We start from the raw sequence: 21,516 nt of genomic DNA, 5'->3' as shown, positions 1-21,516 counted from the left end.
TAGTTCGCTGATTCCTAGAATGTTGATGTTCACTCTTGCCATCTCCTGTTTGACCACTTCCAATTTGCCTTAATTCATGGACCTGACATTCCAGGTTCCTATGCAATATTGCTCTTTACAGCATCGGACCTTGCTTCTATCACCAGTCACATCCACAGCTGGGTATTGTTTTTGCTTTGGCTCCATCCCTTCATTCTTTCTGGAGTTATTTCTCCACTGACCTCCAGTTGCATATTCAGCACCTACTGACCCGGGGAGTACCTCTTTCAGTATCCTATCATTTTGCCTTTTCATACTGTTCATGGGGTTCTCAAGGCAAGAATACTGAAGTGGTTTGCCATTCCCTTCTCCAGTGGACCACATTCTGTCAGACCTCTCCACCATGACCTGCCCATCTTGGGTTGCCCCAAGGGCATGGCTTAGTTTCATTGAGTTAGACAAGGCTGTGGTCCTAGTGTGATTAGATTGACTAGATTTCTGTGAGCATGGTTTCAGTGTGTCTACCCTCTGATGCCCTCTTGCAACACCTACCATTTCACTTGGGTTTCTCTTACCTTGGGCGTGGGGTATCTCTTCACGGCTGCTCCAGCACAGTGCAGCCACTGCTCCTTACCTTACTCCTACTGTTTACCTTCTTTCAAAAACTCTTTCCTCTACTGATATGCTGAATTAGAGTTACCATCCAAAAACATGTGTATGCTTATGTAACTTCCCCTGCTTGAGCATCTTTTTTAAAAAAAAATAATTTTATATATTTACTTATTTTGGCTGTGCTGGGCCTTCATTGCTGGGCAGGCTTTTTCTCTGTTACACTGCGTGGGGGCTATTCTCTAGTTGCAGTGCGCAGACATCTTGTTGCAGAGCATGGGCTGTTGGTGCACAGGCTTCAGTGGTTGCTGCACATGGGCTTAGCAATTGCAGCTCCTGGGCTCTAGAGCACAGGCTCAACAGTTGTGGCCCAGGGGCTTAGTTGCTCCATGGCATGTGGGATCTTCCAGGATCAGAGACTGAACACGTGTCTCCTGCATTGGCAGGCAGATTCTTTACTATTGACCCACCAGGAAAGCCCTACTTAAGCATCTTAATGTTTCCTCATTGTCTTCAGTGAGGACATGGCTTTTAACATGGCTTGGAGAACCTATCATAGCCCTTTGCAATCTGATTCTCTTTCCCAATTCCCCTCCCTTACCTCAATATCTTTACCCCTACATTGTCCTAAAACCTTGAAAGAAGCTGGCTGTAATGAACTATATCCACTACCCCAAAGAGCCAAGAGATTTTTTTGGCTTCTGTTCCTTTGTACATCCTGTTTTGTATTTCTTGAAATTCATGCTTTCTGCCTTTGACCTGTTGGAGTTTTGTGCTCCATAGCACTTTTTCAGGAAAGCTATCTGTGGGTCTCTAATAGCACCTTGTACTAAAAGGTTGTTGCTTATTAATTTATTTCCTTTTTCCAATAAATACACTGAGTCATGATCTCTGTAGTAACAGTGTATTGGTGGATACTTTAGGCCAAGGCATTCAACATAGGAAGCAGTCAAAAATTGTTAAATGAATGATCATTTTTAAAAAGTTACTTCTTTCTATTTTCTTTTTGAATTGTCTATGTTCTTTGTATAAGAAGGTATTTTTGGTTAAAATACTGTGCATATAAGCTCTTTATGCATTAAAATCAGTCCTGTTAATGGCAAATTTAATTATCTTATTTGATTGTTTGCTGTTTGGTTCAGATTGTAATTTTAAAAAATTTATTGAAGGATAATTGCTTTACAGAATTTTGTTTTCTGTCAAACCTCAACAGTAATCAGCCATAGGCACACATATATCCCCTCGCTTTTGAATCAGTCTCCCATCTCCCACCCCATCCCATCCCTCTAGATTGATATTGAGCCCCTGTTTGAGTTTCCTGAGCTATACAACAAATTCCCGTTGGCTATCCATTTTACATATGGTAATGTAAGTTTCCATGTTATACTTTCCATACATCTCACCCTCTCCTCCCCTCTCCTCCCCTTTCCTGAAGTCCCTAAGTCTGTTCTCTATGCTTATTTCTCCATTGCTGCCCTGTACATAAATTCTTCAGTACCAGTTTTCTAGATTCCATATATATGCATTAGAATACAATATTTATCTTTCTCTTTCTGACTCACTTCACTCTGTATAATAGGTTCTAAGTTCATCCACCTCATCAGAACTGACTCAAATGCATTCCTTTTATGACTGAGTAATATTCCATTGTTTATATATACCACAACTTCTTTATCCATTCATCTGTTGATGGACGTTTGGGTTGCCTCTCTGTTCTAGCTATTGTAAATAGTGCTGCAGTGAACAATGAGATACATGTGTCTTTTTCAGTTTTGGTTTCCTCAGGGTATATGCCTAGGAGTGGGATTGCTGGGTCATATGGTGATTTTATTCCTAGTTTTCTTAAGGAATCTCCATACCATCTTCCATAGTGGCTGTATCAATTTACATTCCCACCAACAATGCAAGAGCATTCCCTGTTCTCCACACCCTCCCCAGCATTTATTGTTGGTAGACTTTTGGATGATGGCCATTCTGACCAGTGTGAGGTGATGTCTGATTGTAGTTCAGATGTAATTTTTGAATAACAAATGTGTTTAGATTTTTATGAATTAAAAATACATGAATCTTTTGTTTTTTTAATTCTATGTTAGAATTCATTTTGTTCTGTGAAATGAGGATCTGTATCCTTCCTATTTTAAAACAATATTTGTGTTATGGTTCATCTTTGTTACATTTATCTTTATGCTTATTATCTTATATAAAATTCTTTCAATTACTGTGTTTCAATTTGTTTTCTGGGCTGCTATTAAGTTCCACTAATCAGGGTTTCTTTTCCCTGGTGTATTATACATTCTGTTATTCTGTTCTGTACTATGTGTCAGTATAAAGTAAGGCACATCTTAATGTACTGTTTTAGAACCTGGGCTTTGCAGTTATATGGACACCAAGTTGTATAATCTTATAGCGAACTTCTCTGAGCCTTGGGTTCGTTACTATTTAGTAAGAGGAGACTTATGTATTTCATAGAATTGTTAAGAAAATTAAACAAGAAATCTGTATGAAGTGCTAGTTACTAAAATAGGTTTAAATGTTCTGAAATTGAAGCTTGCACACTTTTCCACTTGATATTTTTACTTGATTATTTTTTCAGATAATGTTGCAAGGAAGTTTTAAATCTCCTGCATCAAATTTTATTTTGGGATTTTTGATTTGCATTTTAAAAAATCTATAAAATACCATAAACTAACCATAGTTAACAATAGTGAAAGTGAAAGTCGCTCAGTCATGTCCGACTCTTTGTGACCCCATGGCCTATACAGTCACTGTATAGTATTCTCTACAATCCACTGTATTCTCTACAGTCTATGGAATTCTCCAGGCCAGAACACTGGAGTGGGTAGCCTTTACCTTGTAGTTAACAATAGCTAGGTGTAAATGCATAGGAAGATTTGACACCTGTATTCAGGCCCATGATGTATTCCAAGTAGTTCTGCATCTCCCTTGTTTAGATTTTTTATTATTGTTTATGATTTGTGTATTTAGTATTGTTTATCATTTGTATTTTTACAGTTGTGAATAGAATCTTCTTTCCTTTTTTATATTGGTTATTGATGGTGTTTAGGGAAATTATTTCCATCTTCAGTCTTGTTATTTTGTTGGTGGTAGTCGATGGCATTGATTAATTGATCCTCTTGGATTTTCTAGTGTATAATCATGTTCTTTACAAGTAACAGTGTTTGTCCTATTTCTTTCCATTAGTTCCATTTTAAAATTTGCTTTATTATTATTGCATTGCTTAGAATTTCCTGCATTATGTACAGTGATATTAGATAAACTTGTTTCATTTATCTTTTTAGTGGTGCTGTAGAATCTTGAAAATACAAGTTGATTTTGGTTTAATATGTTATCCTAAATTGCCCTTTTCTGGTGTAGGGCTTTAGATGTTATCTACTAAGTTAGGAACAGTTTTTATTGGCCTAGAAACAAAATTGCTGCCACTGAAGAAGTCCTGCTTTTTTTTTTCTATTTTAAAAATTGTAAAATATGTATGAAGTCTACCATTAATAAAGAAAGAAACCATTAATAAAGAAAGCCCTACATTTCGAATAATCTTTAGATGTGTATCTCTGTTGGAGAAGTAGAATTCTTAACATTTGACCTTGGATAATTAATAACTGGATCATACTTCGTATCTGAAGCATTTTCCAAGTTAATATATGTGGTATGAGAAGATGAATACCCAGGTATTCTGACTTTCTTTCAGAATGGATTTTTATACTTTTATGTCTTTGTTGTTAATATGGTCAGAGAGATCAATATTTTAAAACTGTAATTAATGAAAAAATGATTCACTATACTTAAAAAGTGAGAGAGAAGAAAAAGCTCTATTAATTTGGCATTACATTCTTTTATGTAAATATTTTCCTAATATTTCATCTTGATCTTTAGAGTGTATGGTTTTGAAATAATAATTATATCTTATGTGTATTGCAGGTCACCATATCATCAGCCAACCTCTTACAGGCCAAGATTATTGCTGTCTGGAGAACGAGGCTCAGGTCAAACTTCTCACCTTGCTCCAGCACTTTTGCACACTCTAGAAAAATTCTCTGTGCATAGACTAGATCTCCCAGCACTTTATTCAGTTAGTGCCAAAACACCTGAAGAATCATGTGCACAGGTAGGTTTGCACTATATCAGAGTATTTCCAACTTTCTTATTATTTATATCACAATAATGTTTGATAGATAAATTTTTTTCAAAGAACAGTAATATAAATATTAACTTTTTGTTCGTTGTTAGCATTCTAATATTAAGGCAAAAGATCCTTTTGGTTTTTTAAAATGAGATCAGTTTTTCCCATGTTTTTCATTTTTTTCTGAAATTTTAATAATCTTATTTCTTGTATTAAAGCTGTATTAAACAGTATAGAAAGGGAACTTCTTTTTGCCTTTTTTTGACCCTTTTTACAGAGACTTTTTAAACTTCTGTCTGTACTTAAGAGCCTTATCATAGTAAGGGGGATAATATCAAGTTTGAGAAAGCCAAGATTTAAAATTAGTTTAGAAAACTGATAGCAATTTAAAAATTATATGTATTTGTTTTAATAATCAAGTGTCGATTTCAATCAATAATCAATTTAATTTTCCAATACTTTATCTTTGCTAGCTTATGAAGCAATTTGACGTTTTAATATATAACTGTGAATTTATTACAAGTGTGTCATGTTGGAACTAGGGGCTAAGGGAATAAGTTTTTTGAACCAAGGGACCATGTCTTCACCATTTCTGTGTCTCTGACACAGTGCCTACCTCATAGTAAGTACTCATTAAATGTTTGAGTGTCATCTTCTATTTTGACATTTAGCCTATTTTTAGAGATTAGACTACTTGAGTAGTAACACTTAAGAGCATTGCACACTTTTTTTTTCCCTCCAGTTATAGTTCATATATATTTAATGCATATACTATCTAACTGACAACCATTCTGCACCTTGTAGCAAGATAGATTTTTTAAAATAGTTCATAGTCAGTTCAGTTCAGTCACTCAGTCATGTCCGATTCTTTGCAAACCCGTGGACTGCAGCATGCCAGGCCTTCCTGTCCATTTCCAACTCCTAGAGTTTACTCAAACTCATGTCAATTGAGTCGGTGATGCCATCCAACCATCTCATCGTCTGTCATCCCCTTCTCCTCCCGCCTTCAATCTTTCCCAGCATCAAGGTCTTTTCAAATGAGTCAGCTCTTCGTATCAGGTGGCCAATAATGTCAGATTTACTTCTCTTTTACTTAACAGTTCTTTGGATATGAACATCCTAGCAGTACTTCACTACTTATAAAGTCCTAATTAAAGATTTTTTTCCCAAAACCCATGGCCTGACTAAAAAACTTTATACCAGTGATTTTCTCCAAGTTTTATACATTTAATTTATCCTGGCTGTGAGTGTTCTCCAATAAGGTTGGTTTATATGTTTGCTCATGTTTTTCTTTTTTAGTGAGACAAAATTATTGTAGTTTTTATGCAAGTAGGGTAAAAACTCAGTACCATTTAAAATAAATCCAAGTGATTTACTAGGAAAATATTTATTAATAAGGTGACTTCAGAGGAGAGAGAATCTAAATAGACAATAGCTGTGGAAGAAGAAATTGAGTGTCAACAAGCACTGAGTCCAAACAATTTCATAGGTGAATTCTTTTAATCTTAAAGGTTAAGATTATTTTGATGCTGGTTAAACTGTTCCAAAGCATAGAAGAAGATGTGAAATCATGAAAAAGAATGGTGCTAAACCTTTGAAAGAAATACAAAGAAAACTGTAGACCAATCTCACTTAGACAGTGGACATAAATATTCCAAATTTATCTAGTAGCACATCGAAAGAGTTATGTACTATTATTACTAAGGCATGCAAAATTGGTTCAGTTAGATGTGGGGAAATATAAATATTGGAATGAACATTTTGAAGTTAAAAATATTTGCCAATAAAACTACACAGTGCTGTGAACAAAGATAAAGAATAAAAAGAGAATATGGACACAAAAGGTGAAAAAACAAACAAACTCCAGAACCAAAAAATGTCAAAACCTAAATGAACCACCAATTTCCTCTCAAAATACTTCTGGGAAGTAAACTGAAAGTGAAAGTCGCTCAGTTGTGTCCGGCTCTTTGTGATCCCATGGACTATACAGTCTATGACATTCTCCAGGCCAGAATAGCCTTTCCCTTCTCCAGGGGATCTTCCCAACCCAGGTCTCCTGCATTGCAGGCAGATTCTTTACCAGCTGAGCCATAAGGGAAGCCCAGGAATACTGGAGTGGGTAGTCTATCCCTTCTCCAGTGGATCTTCCAGACCCAGGAATCGAACTGGGGTCTCCTGCATTGCAGGCGTATTCTTTACCAACTGAGCTATCAGGGAAGCCCTCTGGGAAGCAAGTATATTAAAATAAAGATGGAGTTACATGTATATGTGTGTACCAAAAAAAATTTTTTTTTTGCCAAAGATATGATTGTAGTATTAACTAAAAAACAATTAGGGCCAATAAGGGAATTCTGTAAGGTGGATAATTTCAAAGTTAATGTTGAACTGCATGGGTTCCCTTATAGACAGATATTCTTCAGCAGTAGCTACAAAATGACAAAGTCGGTGGTTGGTTGAATCTGTGGATGTGGAGAAACTGCAAATCCAGAGGGCCTGACTATAAATTATTCACAGATTAACCCCTACCTGTTCAAGGGTCAACTGCATAATAAAAGGAGAGGTCCCATTTAAAATATTAATAGCAACTAATTTTACATAGGAATTAACAATTAATTTGTATGGCCTAAAAGAAGAAAGCTTAAAAGTCACTTGAGGACAGCTGTATAGGTGAAAAGGCATACCTCGTTTATATTTACTATGATTCAAAGTGTATACTCAAATCATATTGCACAGATTAAAATCTCAATGTATTTGTATTTTTGTGGCCTTAGATATGTTGCTTTGGAGAAGGCAATGGCACCCCACTCCAGTACTTTTGCCTGGAAAATCCCATGGACGGAGGAGCCTGGTAGGCTGTGGTCTGTGGGGTCACTAGAGTCAGACACGACTGAGCGACTTCACTTTCACTTTCATGCATTGGAGAAGGAAATGGCAACCCACTCCAGTGTGCTTGCCTGGAGAATCCCAGGGACGGGGAAGCCTGGTGGGCTGCTGTCTATGGGGTTGCACAGAGTCGGACATGACTGAAGTGACTTAGCAGCAGCAGCAGCAGCAGATACGTTGCTTAACCTCTGTGAGCCTCAATTGTCTCATCTATGAAACAAAGATAATGGTACCACGTAAGGTTATTTTGATTATTGAAACAAGCTCATCCAATAGTCTTGGCATACAGTACCCAACAATGACAGCTGTCATCATGTTTCTCTCTACTGCTACATACAGCTCGTGACTGGTAAGACTCAACATTGGAGAGCCATGAGTTCTTTTCTAAATCAAGGGCAATCTCAATAATAATCCCCCCCCAACATTTAAGAGGAGACATTAAAAAAAAAAGGCTCTTTTTTTTTCTTTAGAAAATAAATATGAGCATAGCAAGGAGAATTCTAAAGGAGAAACTGTAATGAGATATCCCTACCAGATGTTTACAGATGTAGTGAAGTGAAGTCATTCAGTCGTGTCAGACTCTTTGCGACCCCATGGACTGTAGCCTACCAGGCTTCTCCGTCCACGGGATTTTCCAGGCAAGAATACTGGAGTGGGTTACCATTTCCTTCTCCAACAGATGTAGTAGGGCTGTGATAATACAGTACTTGTACCTGTGCAGGAGTAGACTGACAAACAATGGAACAAAAGTGAGAAATCATGCTTAGGCCTGTGTAGAAATAGAATTTAGTGTCTGATGATGTTAAGTATATGATGATGATGACATTTGATTTCTTAGAAAGTGTGTGTACTTAGTCGCTCAGTCATGTCTAACTCTTGTGACCCCATAGACTATAGCCTGCCAGGCTCCTCTGTCAGTGTGATTGTCCAGGCAAGAATACTGGAGTGGGTTGCCATTTCCTTCTCCAGGGTATCTTCCCCATCCAGGAATCAAGCCCAGGTCTCTTGCATTGCAGGCAGACTCTACCGACTGAGTTACGAGGGAAGCTCTGTATCTTAGAATAGATAGATTATTTAATAAATAGTCTTAGAAAACTGGCTGGCTCTATGAAGGAAAAAGAAAAACTGGATTTTCTGCCTAAAATTTAAGCCCAGTAAATTCTAGATTGTTAATGAAACTATTAAAGTGTTAGGATAATTCACAAGAGTAGTATATTATCTTGGATATGGGAAAGTAATTTCAAATCAATATACAGAAGCCAAGAAAAATAAGAACAAAATTGACTTTATAAAATTTTTAAATTACTCATGACAAAAAACTTTTCTTTAAATAAAATTAATAGATATAACCTGGCAAAGATTTGTATTTGTAACACCTGTCAAGAACAAGTTTCCTAGCTGTACAAAAACATATTAAAATCAGGAAGAAGAAAGGATAACACAACCTAATAAGAATTGGGAAAATAGGAGCATGTCATTTATAGGGAGAAAAAAGTGGCAAATGCAACCAATAAAATTTTGAAAAGATTCTTTGTCTTACCTATAAGTGAAAAAAAGCATGTTAAAGCAGAAAGATGCTATTTTAAACAACTATAGACTTGTGAAAATGAAAAGCTTGATAAACTTAATATTGGATATGTGAGCACTCATACTTGGTGAGTGGAAATGTAAATTTATTTTTTGACCCAGGAAATTTACATTAAGAAACATTTCCTAAAGATACATTAGCTATAAGTATTCACTCTTGAATGTACAGGGGTATTCATCAAAGTATTGTATAGAATTAGCAAATAATAAGACAAAAAGAAGCAAACTAAATATCCTTTTTATGGTGGACTGGCTAAAGTATAGTAACAGAAATACTAAGTCTAACAAGAGTGAGGTAAAAGATTTATATAGGCTGATGTGGAATGATGAAGGAGATATTAGTGGTCTCCTTATTGTTAGATATTATAAATCAATCTAAGTATGATCTTCTTTGTGTTAAAAAAAAACTTAAAAAATATATGTCCATGTTTATATGTAAGTAGAAATTTCATCCAAGAATTACACTCCCCCTCCCCCCCAAAAAAAAACCTGTTAAATAATTGTTTTGGTTTGGGGGAAGGAATTTGGAGGATTAGGGGAATGAGTAAACTTTGTCATTTTGGTTTATACTCTGCTATATAGTTTAGAAATTTTTTTCTTTTTACTTGTATATTTGAAAGTTAGGCAAACTGAAAGATAAAATCACTTTGAAGGTAGAACATTTTCAAAGTGAAGAGGGTATTCTCTGTCTAGTTAGTTGTTCCTTATGGCTAACGTGTGTGTATATTCACAGCCATAATACTGGCTTCATGTTAGGTAAGGAAGTACTTAGGAAATACGTAGTAAACTGTATGTTGATCTTATGGGATCCTCGGTTTTTTTTTTTTTTTTCCTGAATCCTGCTTGGCATCATTGGGCTAAATTTGAATTCTAACCGCATGTTCTTTGGTCTCTTTCACATATCTTGGCTTTTGATACTTTTTTTTTCATGTTGGTGAGGAGGGTGGAGAGAAGTGGAAAACAAAACCCACTGGGTTTTGGGTTATGTTCCATTGCGTCTAGTGGGTCAAGACAGCTCATCTCTGCTTTCACCTATGAGCTTTTGGGTTGGAAGTGCAGCCTCTTCTTGAGTGACCAACACATGGATGTCTAATCTGCCCAGACAATGGTTCAATTTTATAGTCCTGGTAGCTGAAGCTGAGACTTTCATTGAATATTGACCAGAGACCACATAAACTGTCCCAGTTAATCCCTGACTTTGAATTTTAAGTACATATTTTATTTATGATAATAAAATATACTACTGTGTTTTCCAGAAAACTTTTCAAAAATAGACTATTATATAATGGAACTGAGGAGTTTTTTCTTAATTTGAGAAATTAAGAGATTGACAAGCCTGGGTATAAGTAGGTCAAAAAGCCTTATGGAGAAAGAGTACCTAAGTGCCAAAATACTGAGGAAAGAGAAACAAAAAATCCCTTTTCTCTATCCTTCTCTTACCTATATTCACTTTCTTTTCTTCCCTTTTGGTTTACTTCTCTTGGTAGCTGGTCCTTCTGTAAACAAGATTATCTCTAAATAGATGTGGAATATAAGGGTTTGATCTGTGGCAAGTTATTCTGTGATTTTCTTTACCTCTGCCTCTGAGATGTGTAATGCAAATTAAATTGGGTTGTTTAATAGTGCAACATGAATGTGACAGGTAGTTTTAAAGGGAAGAAGTCTTAAATCACCTTTAAAGGTTTGTTTTTATGTGTGTTAAGATGAAAGGGGCAGAAGAGCCCTACTTCATATTTCTTAATGCCATGAGGATCATGTTAAGTTTTATGCTTGTTCTTTAGAACATCCACACACAGCAGATAAATGACAAAACTTTTTCTTCTTCCAAATGCCTCAGCTATTGATTAATTTTATCAGTTGCATGAAAAGTGGTAGAGGAGTTAGTTTCTGCTGGAGGGTTTTCTCATTGTTTCTTAAAGTTTAATGAGAATGAGAATCTCCTGGGGGTGCTTATTAAAATTTCTGATTCTCTGGCTGATTCTGATTCATGAAATTTGAGATGAGCCCAGAAACCTGCACTTTAAATGTGCATCCCAGTTGTTACTATTTTAAGTCTTCAGTAAATAAACACTTAGAAATATAGTTTTAGCTCAGGGGTTCCCAACCCCAGGGCCATAGCTGGTACCAGTCTGTGGCCTGTTAGGAACCAGGCTGCACAGCAGGAGGTGAGTAAAATTTCATCTATATTTACGGTTGCTCCCCATTGCTGGCATTACTGCCTAAGCTAAGCCTCTTGTCAGATCAGCAGCTGCATAGTAAATGTAATGCACTTGAATCATCTCGATATCCGTGGCCCGCCACCTGCCCCCCCCCCCCCGCCCCCAATGGAAAAATTGTGCCAAAAAAGTCCCTGGTGCCAAAAAAAAGGTTTGAAGAAAAGTTGGGGACTGCTGTTTTTGCTGATTACTGGACAGTAGTTTGACATTTATAACTGAAACAATTGCCAGAGTTCATAAAGTAGCTCTGTGTGTGAGCATGTCTATATGTATTTTACTTAGCATTTCATAGTCTTCCAAAGATTCTAAGGGTAGGAGAATGGAAACTGATGTAGCCTGGAAGATTTGTGGTTGTCCCAGTCAGTTCACAAGTAACTATTGAGCCCCTACAGCAAGGCTGGAGATGTCAGTATCCCCAGTAAAAGATTTACTGTGTTAACACTCTCTAAAAAATAGCAGCTCTAATGAGGTGGACAAATCTAGAGCCTATTATACAGAGTGAAGTAAATCAGAAAGAGAAAGACAGATATCGTATATTAATGCATACATATGAAATCTAGAATGATGGTACTGATGAATCTATCTACAGGGCAGCAGTGGAGAAATAGACATAGAGAACTTTCAGAAGCTGGGAGAGAAGATGGGATGATTTGAGACAGTAGCATTGAAACATAGAGACTACCATATGTAAAATAGATAGCCATTGGGAATTTGCATATGATTCAGGGAACTCAAAGCTGGTGCTCTGTGACAACCTAGGGGGTGGAATGTGGAGGGAGGTGGGAGGGAGGTTTAAGAGGGAGGAAACGTGTACCTATGGCTGATTCATGTTGTTGATGTATGCCAGAAACCATCACAGTATATTAAAGTAATTATCCTCCAATTAAAAATGAAATGTTTTAAAAATTGCAACAACTCTGAGTCCTTTTTACTGACTTTTTCAGATGTTTTTTTTTTTTTCCCTCTTGTATTATTTCCATTGCTGATTTAGGGAAAAAGTGATTGATGAATGTGTTACTTAATTGTTTTCATTACTATCGAGGTATAACTGAGTCGATAAATTTAAATATAACCTGTCAAAAGCTTTGGAGTTTGGGTACTGTATGTTGTTACGGGTAATTTCACATGGTCAGTAAGGTTTTTTGGAGGGTAAAAGTTTTAGTATTTATTTTTCCCCAGAAAGAAATTATATCTGGAAATTCTCAGGGAAAATCTGTTTTGGTTATGTGGCATTAAGGAATTAATATGCTTACCTGTGTGTATACTTTGGATCCCCTTGTGTTTGTGAAAGAGGATTTCTGGGTTTCTCTATAACGCTCTGTGTATGCTGGGGAAGCTCATGTGTTTGTGTACATGGCTAACACATCTGTGTTTTGCCATAGCACTTTTTTTTTCTTGGAGTTGTAAACCAATTAAATTATCCTGGTCCAGATTGTGTCACATTTACTGAAATTATTGAAGTTTCTAGCAATGAAAATATCAGAAAAGGAACTTGGGTGTTTTAATTTTCAAGAAACGTTGATTCGTATTAAACCCATTGTTCAGAAACTCTAATATAGCTGGGTTTTTTAACAGGCTGATTTTATATGCTTGTAAAGAAATTGGGCTTTTTATTTCTTTAATCCTGAATTTTCAAACCTCAGGCAGTGCCTTATTTTCACAGAGATGCTCAAAATGGAATAAGTGACATATATGGAATAAAGTTATTGATAATGGAGACATAGTATTATTTTAACTTTTTTTTGATATCATGGTTTAAGGAATTAAACTTATTTAAATAGTACTTTTTAATTTTTATAAAAATTGAGAATAAATTAGCCACCAAGATTTTTCTTTTACTTTATGTCTTATAATTTTAGTACATTCATAATATTGTAAAGTGACCCTGACAAATTCTGGAAATTTATTGATGATACAAAGTTGTTTTTCTCATGTAGCCCCTTTTAGAAAAGTGAAAACTGTACTGGCTTGGAGCTTTCTGCTTCATGTACCTTTGCATTTAAAATTACTCTAGTTTTCAGTTTTTAAAGTGGCTTGTTATAGGCTGTATATTCTTAATTTTTTAAAGATACAGTAAATTTTCATGCACTGAACATTTTAATTTGGTATCTAGTGTACTGATTTGAAATTTAGTTTTTGAACTAAGGACTCATAAATACAAGTGCAGTTTATATTGTTAGTGTTTCCTTGCATGAAAGGCCCAATTTTTGCCTTTCATATCATCAATACTCAGAGAAAATAGTTTGTGGTTTTTTTTCAAATAAAGAAATTTAAAAAGTTATATACAGGACTATGATGTCTGGGAGAGGAAGAGGCCAGAAGTATATTGTTTAAAGAATCAAAATGAACATTCACATACACTGGTGTTCGTTCATTTGTTTGTGCAAGAGTGCTGGTCATGTCAGAGGTATTTTGAAACGGTTGGTTCAGTAATTTGGCCTACTGTCTTTTTTTCTCTATAACAGTTTTTCTGTTTTCTACTACACCTTGCACATCCACCAATCCAAGACACCCTATAGGTGAGTATTTTTCTAGTTATCAAATGGCATCACTTGTTCCCAAGACAGTTGCCGCTTCACTAAAACTAGGCTTTATTTTTCTCCTATGAAATATTTAATTAATTGATTTCACAGAGTGTATCTTATTCCATGGGGCTTCCCTTGTGACTCAGTGGTAAAGAATCCGCCTGCCAATGCAGGAGACCCGGGTTTGATCACTGGGTTGGGAAGATCCCCTGGAGAAGGAAATGGCAACCTACTCCAGTATTGTTGCCTGGGAAATCCCATGGACAAAGGAGCCTGGAGGGCTTTAGTCCATGGGGTCACAAAAGAGTCAGACATGGCTTAGCAACTAAACCACCACAACTATTTTATTCTACAACTTCTAAAATTACCTGGAAACTGCTGAAGAGCTGACTTTACATTAAAAAAAAAAAACCACACACACACAATATGATTAAACTTTTAAATCAGTTTTTAAATACTATCCTCAGAGTCTATTCTTTTTGAAATTTCGTTCCAAAACAGGAGAATTAGGATAGGTTGACTATTTAAGGAAAATATAAAAGTTTATTTTAACATTCAGAGATAAAATAGAATAAGGAGTTAAAAAGGAAATTTGTTTTAGTAGCATTTTTAAATTTTTCTGGAAATTAAGGATGTTTTTCCTTTAAAAGTTTCAGAGAAAACTATTCCCTGATTATTGATATTGCATATAATTAGATTAATTCTTGATTCATGTAATTATATATTCATGGACCAGAAAGTCTGAGCCTTTTTATTTTTCTATATTTATCTTAGACTTTTTCCTGATCATTTTTTGCCCTCTAGGTTTTCAAATATAATTTCAAAAAGTTCTAAGAAAGATGCTTTCCTAAAGTCTTTGGAAATAAAAAGGGTAATGAGATATTATCTTATTCAGTGTGCTAATTTTGAGAGGTTTGGATGAGAAAAGGAAAGAAATAGAAATATCCCTTCACTCTTTTACAGTTGGTGATACTTATATATGTAGTTCAACCTTGCAGATATGTTTGAAATACCTGCATTATTGCACTGTTTAACTTATGGCTCTGGAAAATTGTTTATTATCATTTAAACTGTCTGTTGCTTTGCCTGTACTCTCGTATCTTTGCTAGCAGGTAGATGTTCTCAATCCATGCATTAATAGAAAATCTAACCTACAGATACTAGAATTAGCAAGGCAAATTTCATTTTTTAAAAAAGGCATGTTTTTTCATCTTTCCCTGGGCATGTGGTAACCTGCATGGCTGAATTAGGTAGGTAGTTTTGTGAGGTTTTTTAGTAAGCTGTGAAGTTTGTTAGTCTTTTTCATATAATCACCTTTTTCTTCCTGCTGGCTTACCCTTGTTTTATCAGCAACAGCCATTGGTCACTGTCTTCTACATACCATGCCTGATTTAGGTGGCATGTAGTAAAATTAAAAACATTTTTTTGGAATCAAATACCTCTCTTGCCTTTGTGCTCCTGTGTGGTTCCTTCCTTTTGCCAACATTTATGCTTGTTTTTCTCTTGTGAATCTTCTACATGAATTTTGGAAAATAATAATCCTTGGATTTCAAGATCCAGGATAAGAGGGTGTGTATTTGCAGAAAAGGTCAAAATTTGAAGGTCCTGAAGGAGTTGTACTGTACAACTGTTCTGGATTGGTGGATATGCAAATGTTAAAGGAAGGGAAGGAACAAATATTACTTTTGATGTGAGTGATCATAACATCTACATTTCCAATTGGGGGAAATTTTTATTTTAGCGTCTTTCATCTGGCTTATTATTAAATTGGCAGTATATTTTATTTTACCCAGGAGATTTAAAACTATATAAAATATAATATTTGAAAAATTCATACAAGTGGTAGGCTAACTCATTAAAGAAAAATAATCCCTTTGAATCTTAGGAATGTTTTGATAATCATATAAACTATTTGATTCTCATTTCTGTATCTTGCACATTACATAGGCTAATTGAAATGTGTTTAAGAGAAAATAGAGAATTTTAGAAGTAGAATTCTCATATTGAAGAGAGAGAGACAGGTTTATTTATTTTTTTCTGGCTGCACCGCATGGCATGTGGATCTTAGTCCCCAACCAGGGATCAAACCTGTGCCCTGCATTTGAAGCATAAAGTCTTAACCACTGGACAGCCAGGGAAGTCCCTGATAGTCAGATTTTTAACTTACTCATACACTTGTTAAAGGTACTGAAGAGATGTCATATTAACCTATAAGAATTTGTTGATGGACTACTGAGTTGATGTTGACTTTTATGTAAAAGGGCAGTAGTTCTGTCTGGCAACTTCTTAATTGCCAGCCTGGTCTTTATTTGCATGTGTTGGCAGACTGTGACTAAAGCTATGGTTAAGACTCTTTAACACCTGGGGAAACTTTATTTTCTACTTTCTGAAGTGGGAGTATCTCATAGTTTTTTGCTAATTTATTTATTGCTTTTTAGAGATTAAAGGTGTTTTGTGACTATTTTATAGAAGATTGAATTAAGGTAATGGGAGGTAAACAAGTGGTTCAGCCGAATAGTTCATTAATTTTAAGCTTTAGGGTGGCATATCTTGGTTAAAATATTTAATCCATATGTTGAGTGATTTTAGGCAGTGTGCACGAACATGTGAACTGTGTCTTCTTTTTCTTCTTTGTGCTTCCTGATAATCACTCTTACGTAGGTGACATATAGGTGCATGCTTATCTCTTTATTTACAGTATTATAGTGGTGTTTTACTTTATATGATAGAGAAATGGAGCAATATGATAACCTTTATACTATTAATACATATTGAGTAGGAATAATAACAAAATATTCTCCTTTTCTTAGGTGGGATAAGGGTAGATAGAAGTTGTATGTATGGTTTGTGCATTATGTCTTGAACAACTTGAATATTGAGGCTGACTGTAATTATAGTAACAGGCTTGACACATTTAATGTATTGGGAAGTTACTATGTAGACTTTAGAATAATTTCTATTTGAATGTTTAATGCCAGTTCTTTCCTTAATTAGATTTTTCGTGAAGCTCGAAGAACAGTACCTAGTATTGTTTACATGCCTCACATTGGTGATTGGTGGGAAGCTGTCAGTGAAACTGTGAGAGCAACTTTTCTGACTCTGCTACAAGATATACCGTCATTTTCACCCATATTTCTGTTGTCTACCTCTGAAACCATGTACAGTGAACTGCCCGAAGAGGTAAGAACTGACTAAATATTTATGTTTTCTTATGGTTTAAAATAGTTTTCCTTGTAATTTGACATAATTTACTTACTATAAAATCAGTACTGTCAAGGCTCATGCCTTGGTTGTACCAAGTATTAGCCATGTGACTGGTGAATTAGCTTTTTAAGTTTCGCTTTGTTATTTTTTGATATATATTTTGATATATTCCTCAGTATTGTGAATTATGAGATAATTCATGCTTAGACTGGACTATGATGTATATAGTAACTATATAGTAACTACTAAGAACACCTTAGCTGTATTGTCATCAGTGCCATTATAATTATCCTTCTCCTTCTTACCATCTGTTAGATTATTTGGTGGGATTTGACCTTTCCTCTCTTTCATTGGTAGCATCATGTTGTGCATATTTTTAAAACCTGTCAGAAAAAAATGAGATCAGCTCGTGAATGAAATTGCTTTTTAAGAAATTATTTTAACATTCTAAGCGTACCAGGTTTTGAAATGATCTCCTTTAGAAGGGCTTAGAAATATTTTGCCCAAGCAACACAGTTCTTATAAAAGCTTTATATATTTTAAATTTTATAATCTAAATCTTGATTACCTAGAATTTTATGATTCAGATTTTTTTACCAAGTTCTTTTGTTCTGTTTCAGCTCTTTTTATATATCTTGCTAAAGTGAATTTGTACAACTTACTGCTCTTGTAAGAAAAGTATATTAAATGTAGAATATTTCTCTTTTTTTATTCAGAATCTGATATTATTGAGACCATTAATCAGAATTTTTTTTTTCTTTAATCACAGTGAGTGGTAAAGTTTAGTGGAAAGATGTGTGCAGTAATAGTCAGAAAAGTATACTTGTTGGTGTGAGATAATATATGTGAATTTATTTTGGAAAATACAGAGCTACAAAATATTTGGTATTATATTAGTATTATAAAGTAGGAATGCTTTTGAAATGATTTAGGAGAATGGAGTGAACCACATAACTGAACCTAGGAGCCACATCTTAAAATTTGATCCTCTCAACTAGTTTTATTATTATAATTTTATAAAAATTAAAGAAAATTAGAATAATTAAGGGTTCTAGGCAGAAATATATATTTGCCTAAAGTGTCCCTATATTGTTAAAAAATTTGTAAATAAAAGTATTACTAAACCTATCTTTGTGATACAGCAGTTTTAATTTTCCATATTCTTGTTTATTTGCATATGTGATTTTATTGTTAGTTTAGTTTTATAAAAGCTAACATTGCATCATATACATTTTCAGTGTTGCTATATTGTTATACTTTTTTTGTGAATTCCAATATCCTTAATTAATAGCTAATATACTAGAAATTTACTAGCATTGAATCCCAAAATTTCAGCACCCACCCTCCCATCTTCTGTATTCTTCACCCTTGTTATACCAAATAGTTACTAAAGGTATTAAGGATAGTCACTGTGGAACAAAGTGACACACTTATCTGTGGGGTGAAGATTATGGAGATTTTGTTAGACTACTGGTTACATTATATATTTTATATTAATTTATATTAATTGTCCTTAGAAAAGTCTCCTCTGCCCCAAGCCTTTCATTTTAATTTCAGCTTTGCCATTAGTATATTGCTCTGTTTTGGTCATACTTAGTGCTTATTGATAAATATTTGGTTAATAAATAAAAAGCATAGAGAGTTGCCAACTGAGTAACTAGGTTAGCAAGGTGCCAGATTAATGGAAGAAGAATTGAAGTACACAGTGAGTAGCAAAAAACTAAGTGATTCTAAAAGAAAGAAATGGCCAGTTACTATAGTGTTATTTAAGAAAACTCAATGGTAAATTCAAATAACAATAAGATACAGATTAAAAAAGAAATGTTTCATAAACTCTCTTCAGGACAGTTCATAGTAATAGATTTAAATAAAAAACATTCATTTAAGTTCAGCAATGCCATTTATAGATAAGTAGTTTTTCATAGATAAACAAAAAAGAGGACACAAACAGCACAAAAAGTTACCATAGCCTTTCTTCACGGACAGAGTTTTTTAGGGACAAACACAAAGATACGGCACAGGCAAAATAAAAAATACAAGAGTATTTATCAGAGCTTTTCTTCATAGATTGGAAACTAAATATCCTATAGTAGGGGATTGGTTCGGAGAAGGCAACGACACCCCACTCCAGTGCTCTTGCCTGGAAAACCCCATGGATGGAGGAGCCTGGTAGGCTGCAGTCCATGGGGTCGCTAAGAGTCGGACACGACTGAGCGACTTCACTTTCACTTTTCACTTTCATGAATTGGAGAAGGAAATGGCAACCCACTCCAGTGTTCTTGCCTGGAGAATCCCAGGGACGGGGGAGCCTGGTGGGCTGCCGTCTATGGGTCACACAGAGTTGGACACGACTGAAGCGACAGCAGCAGCAGCAGCAGCAGCAGGGGATTGGTTAGGTCATAGTAGATTCCTTCCATGAAATACAGTGAGACCATTAAAAATATTGATGTAGAAAACAATGTCATGGAAAGATGCTTGAATATATTGCCAAAAATTATAGACATTATATTAGCATGTATGGCATTATCTGGGTTTATATAGAAATAATTATGTATTATATAGTCATATATATATAAATAAAACTATGTGTAACTATTAATAATAGTAATTATCACTGGGTCTTAAGATTTTAGTTATTTTTGTTATCTGGTTTCTAAATCTTCTATAATAAATGCTATTTACTGTTCTCATCAGGAAATAAACTAATTCAGAGATGAAAAGAAAAGGTTCTCTACTAAATTTTAAAAAGCAAAGCAAAACAAAAAAGAATTAGTCATCATGGGACTAATAGGGATACAAAAATGTTTTCTTTCTGTGGGACAAAGTGACAATTTCATCCTTTAGAGCCCTTTTAAAATTCTCTTGTAAATGTGTCTTTGTATCTTTCCCTCTTTTCTAAGTCCAGAGGGCAGTTCAGTTCAATTCAGTCACTCAGTCATGTCTGACTGTTTGCGACCTCATGAACCACAGCATGCCTGGCCACCCTGTCCATCACCAATTCCCCGAGCCAAACTCATGTCCATCACCAACTCCACCAGCCAAACTCATGTCCATTGAATCGGTGATGCCATCCAACCATCTCATCCTCTGTCGTCCCCTTCTCCTCCCGCCCTCAATCTTTCCCAGCCTCAGGGTCTTTTCAAATAAATCAGCTCTTCATATCAGGTGGTCAAAATATTGGAGTTTCAGCTTCAACATCAGTCCTCCCAATGAACACCCAGGACAGATCTCCTTTAGGATGGACTGGTTGGATCTCCTTGCAGTCCAAGGGACTCTCAAGAGTCTTTTCCAACACCACAGTTCAAAAGCATCAATTCTTCTGTGCTCAGCTTTCTTTATAGTCCAATTCTCACATCCATACATGACTACTGGAAAAACTATAGCCTTGACTGCTGCTGTTGCTGCTGCTAAGTTGCTTCAGTCGTGTCCAACCCTGTGTGACCCATAGACAGCAGCCCACCAGGCTCCCCCGTCCCTGGGGTTCTCCAGGCAAGAACACTGGAGTGAGTTGCATTTTCTTCTCCAATGCATGAAAGTGAAAAGTGAAAGCGAAGTCACTCAGTTGTGTCTTACTCTTAGCGACCCCATGGACTGCAGCCTACCAGGCTCCTCCATCCACGGGATTTTCCAGGCAAGAGTACTGGAGTGGGTTGCCATTGCCTTCTCCGTAGCCTTGACTAGACAGACTTTATTTTTCATATTATCTTAAATATTACAGTGAGTATGTTTCATAGTAGACATGGTAATATTAGTAGAATAATATGTTTAATATGTTTATGCATGTACTGGAGGGAATATTTTCAATTTTTTTTTTTTTACTGATGAGGCATTTCATCAAAAAAGAAAATTGGAAATCATCGTTCTAGACTGACTGTTATCAAATTGTGATCCATGGACCCCTGTGGGCCTCACAGGACATTCAGAGATTTGTCACATTCCTCTTTGTTGTTGTTGTTTAAGCTGTGTATCTTGTTTGTTTTGGCTGTGCTGAGTCTTTGTTGCTATGCTGGCTGTTTTCTAGTTGCAGGGAGTGAGGGTACTCTCCAGTTGCAGTGTGTGGGCTTCTCATTGCTGTGGCTTCTCTTGATGTGAAGTGTGGGCTTTAGGGCACAATGGACTTCAGTAGCTGTGCCACATGGGGTCAGTAGTTGTGGTTCCTGGGCTCTAGAGCAGTCTCAGTGGTTATGGTACGCGGGGTTAGTTGCTTTGCATCATGTGGGATCTTCCCAGACCAGGGGTTCAACACATGTCTCCTGAATTGGCAGGCGGATTCTCTATGACTGCGCCACCCGGGAAGCCCTGTATCTTCTTGAATATGGGTTTTCTTAATGTAAAGCAATCACCACATTATTGTAGCAGATTGAATGCAGAAGCA

The 21,516-nt window shown here is 35.7% G+C and overlaps 1 protein-coding gene across 1 annotated transcript in view; it reads left to right on the top strand.

Annotated features, from left to right (window-relative positions):
* The window catches only part of ATAD2B (ATPase family AAA domain containing 2B), a 125,107-nt gene that overhangs the window by 71,116 nt on the left and 32,475 nt on the right, over positions 1 to 21,516 (top strand). The window contains exons 18-19 of the mRNA XM_068974418.1: positions 4,525 to 4,711; positions 16,932 to 17,117. Coding sequence (XP_068830519.1) covers positions 4,525 to 4,711; positions 16,932 to 17,117 — 373 coding nt within the window. The remainder of the gene's footprint in view (positions 1 to 4,524; positions 4,712 to 16,931; positions 17,118 to 21,516) is intronic.

The sequence above is a fragment of the Capricornis sumatraensis genome, chromosome 1, assembly GCF_032405125.1.
Source record: "Capricornis sumatraensis isolate serow.1 chromosome 1, serow.2, whole genome shotgun sequence".
Lineage (NCBI taxonomy): Eukaryota > Metazoa > Chordata > Mammalia > Artiodactyla > Bovidae > Capricornis > Capricornis sumatraensis.
Note: the sequence above shows the minus strand (reverse complement) of the source record. Positions and strands in the feature narration are given on the sequence as shown.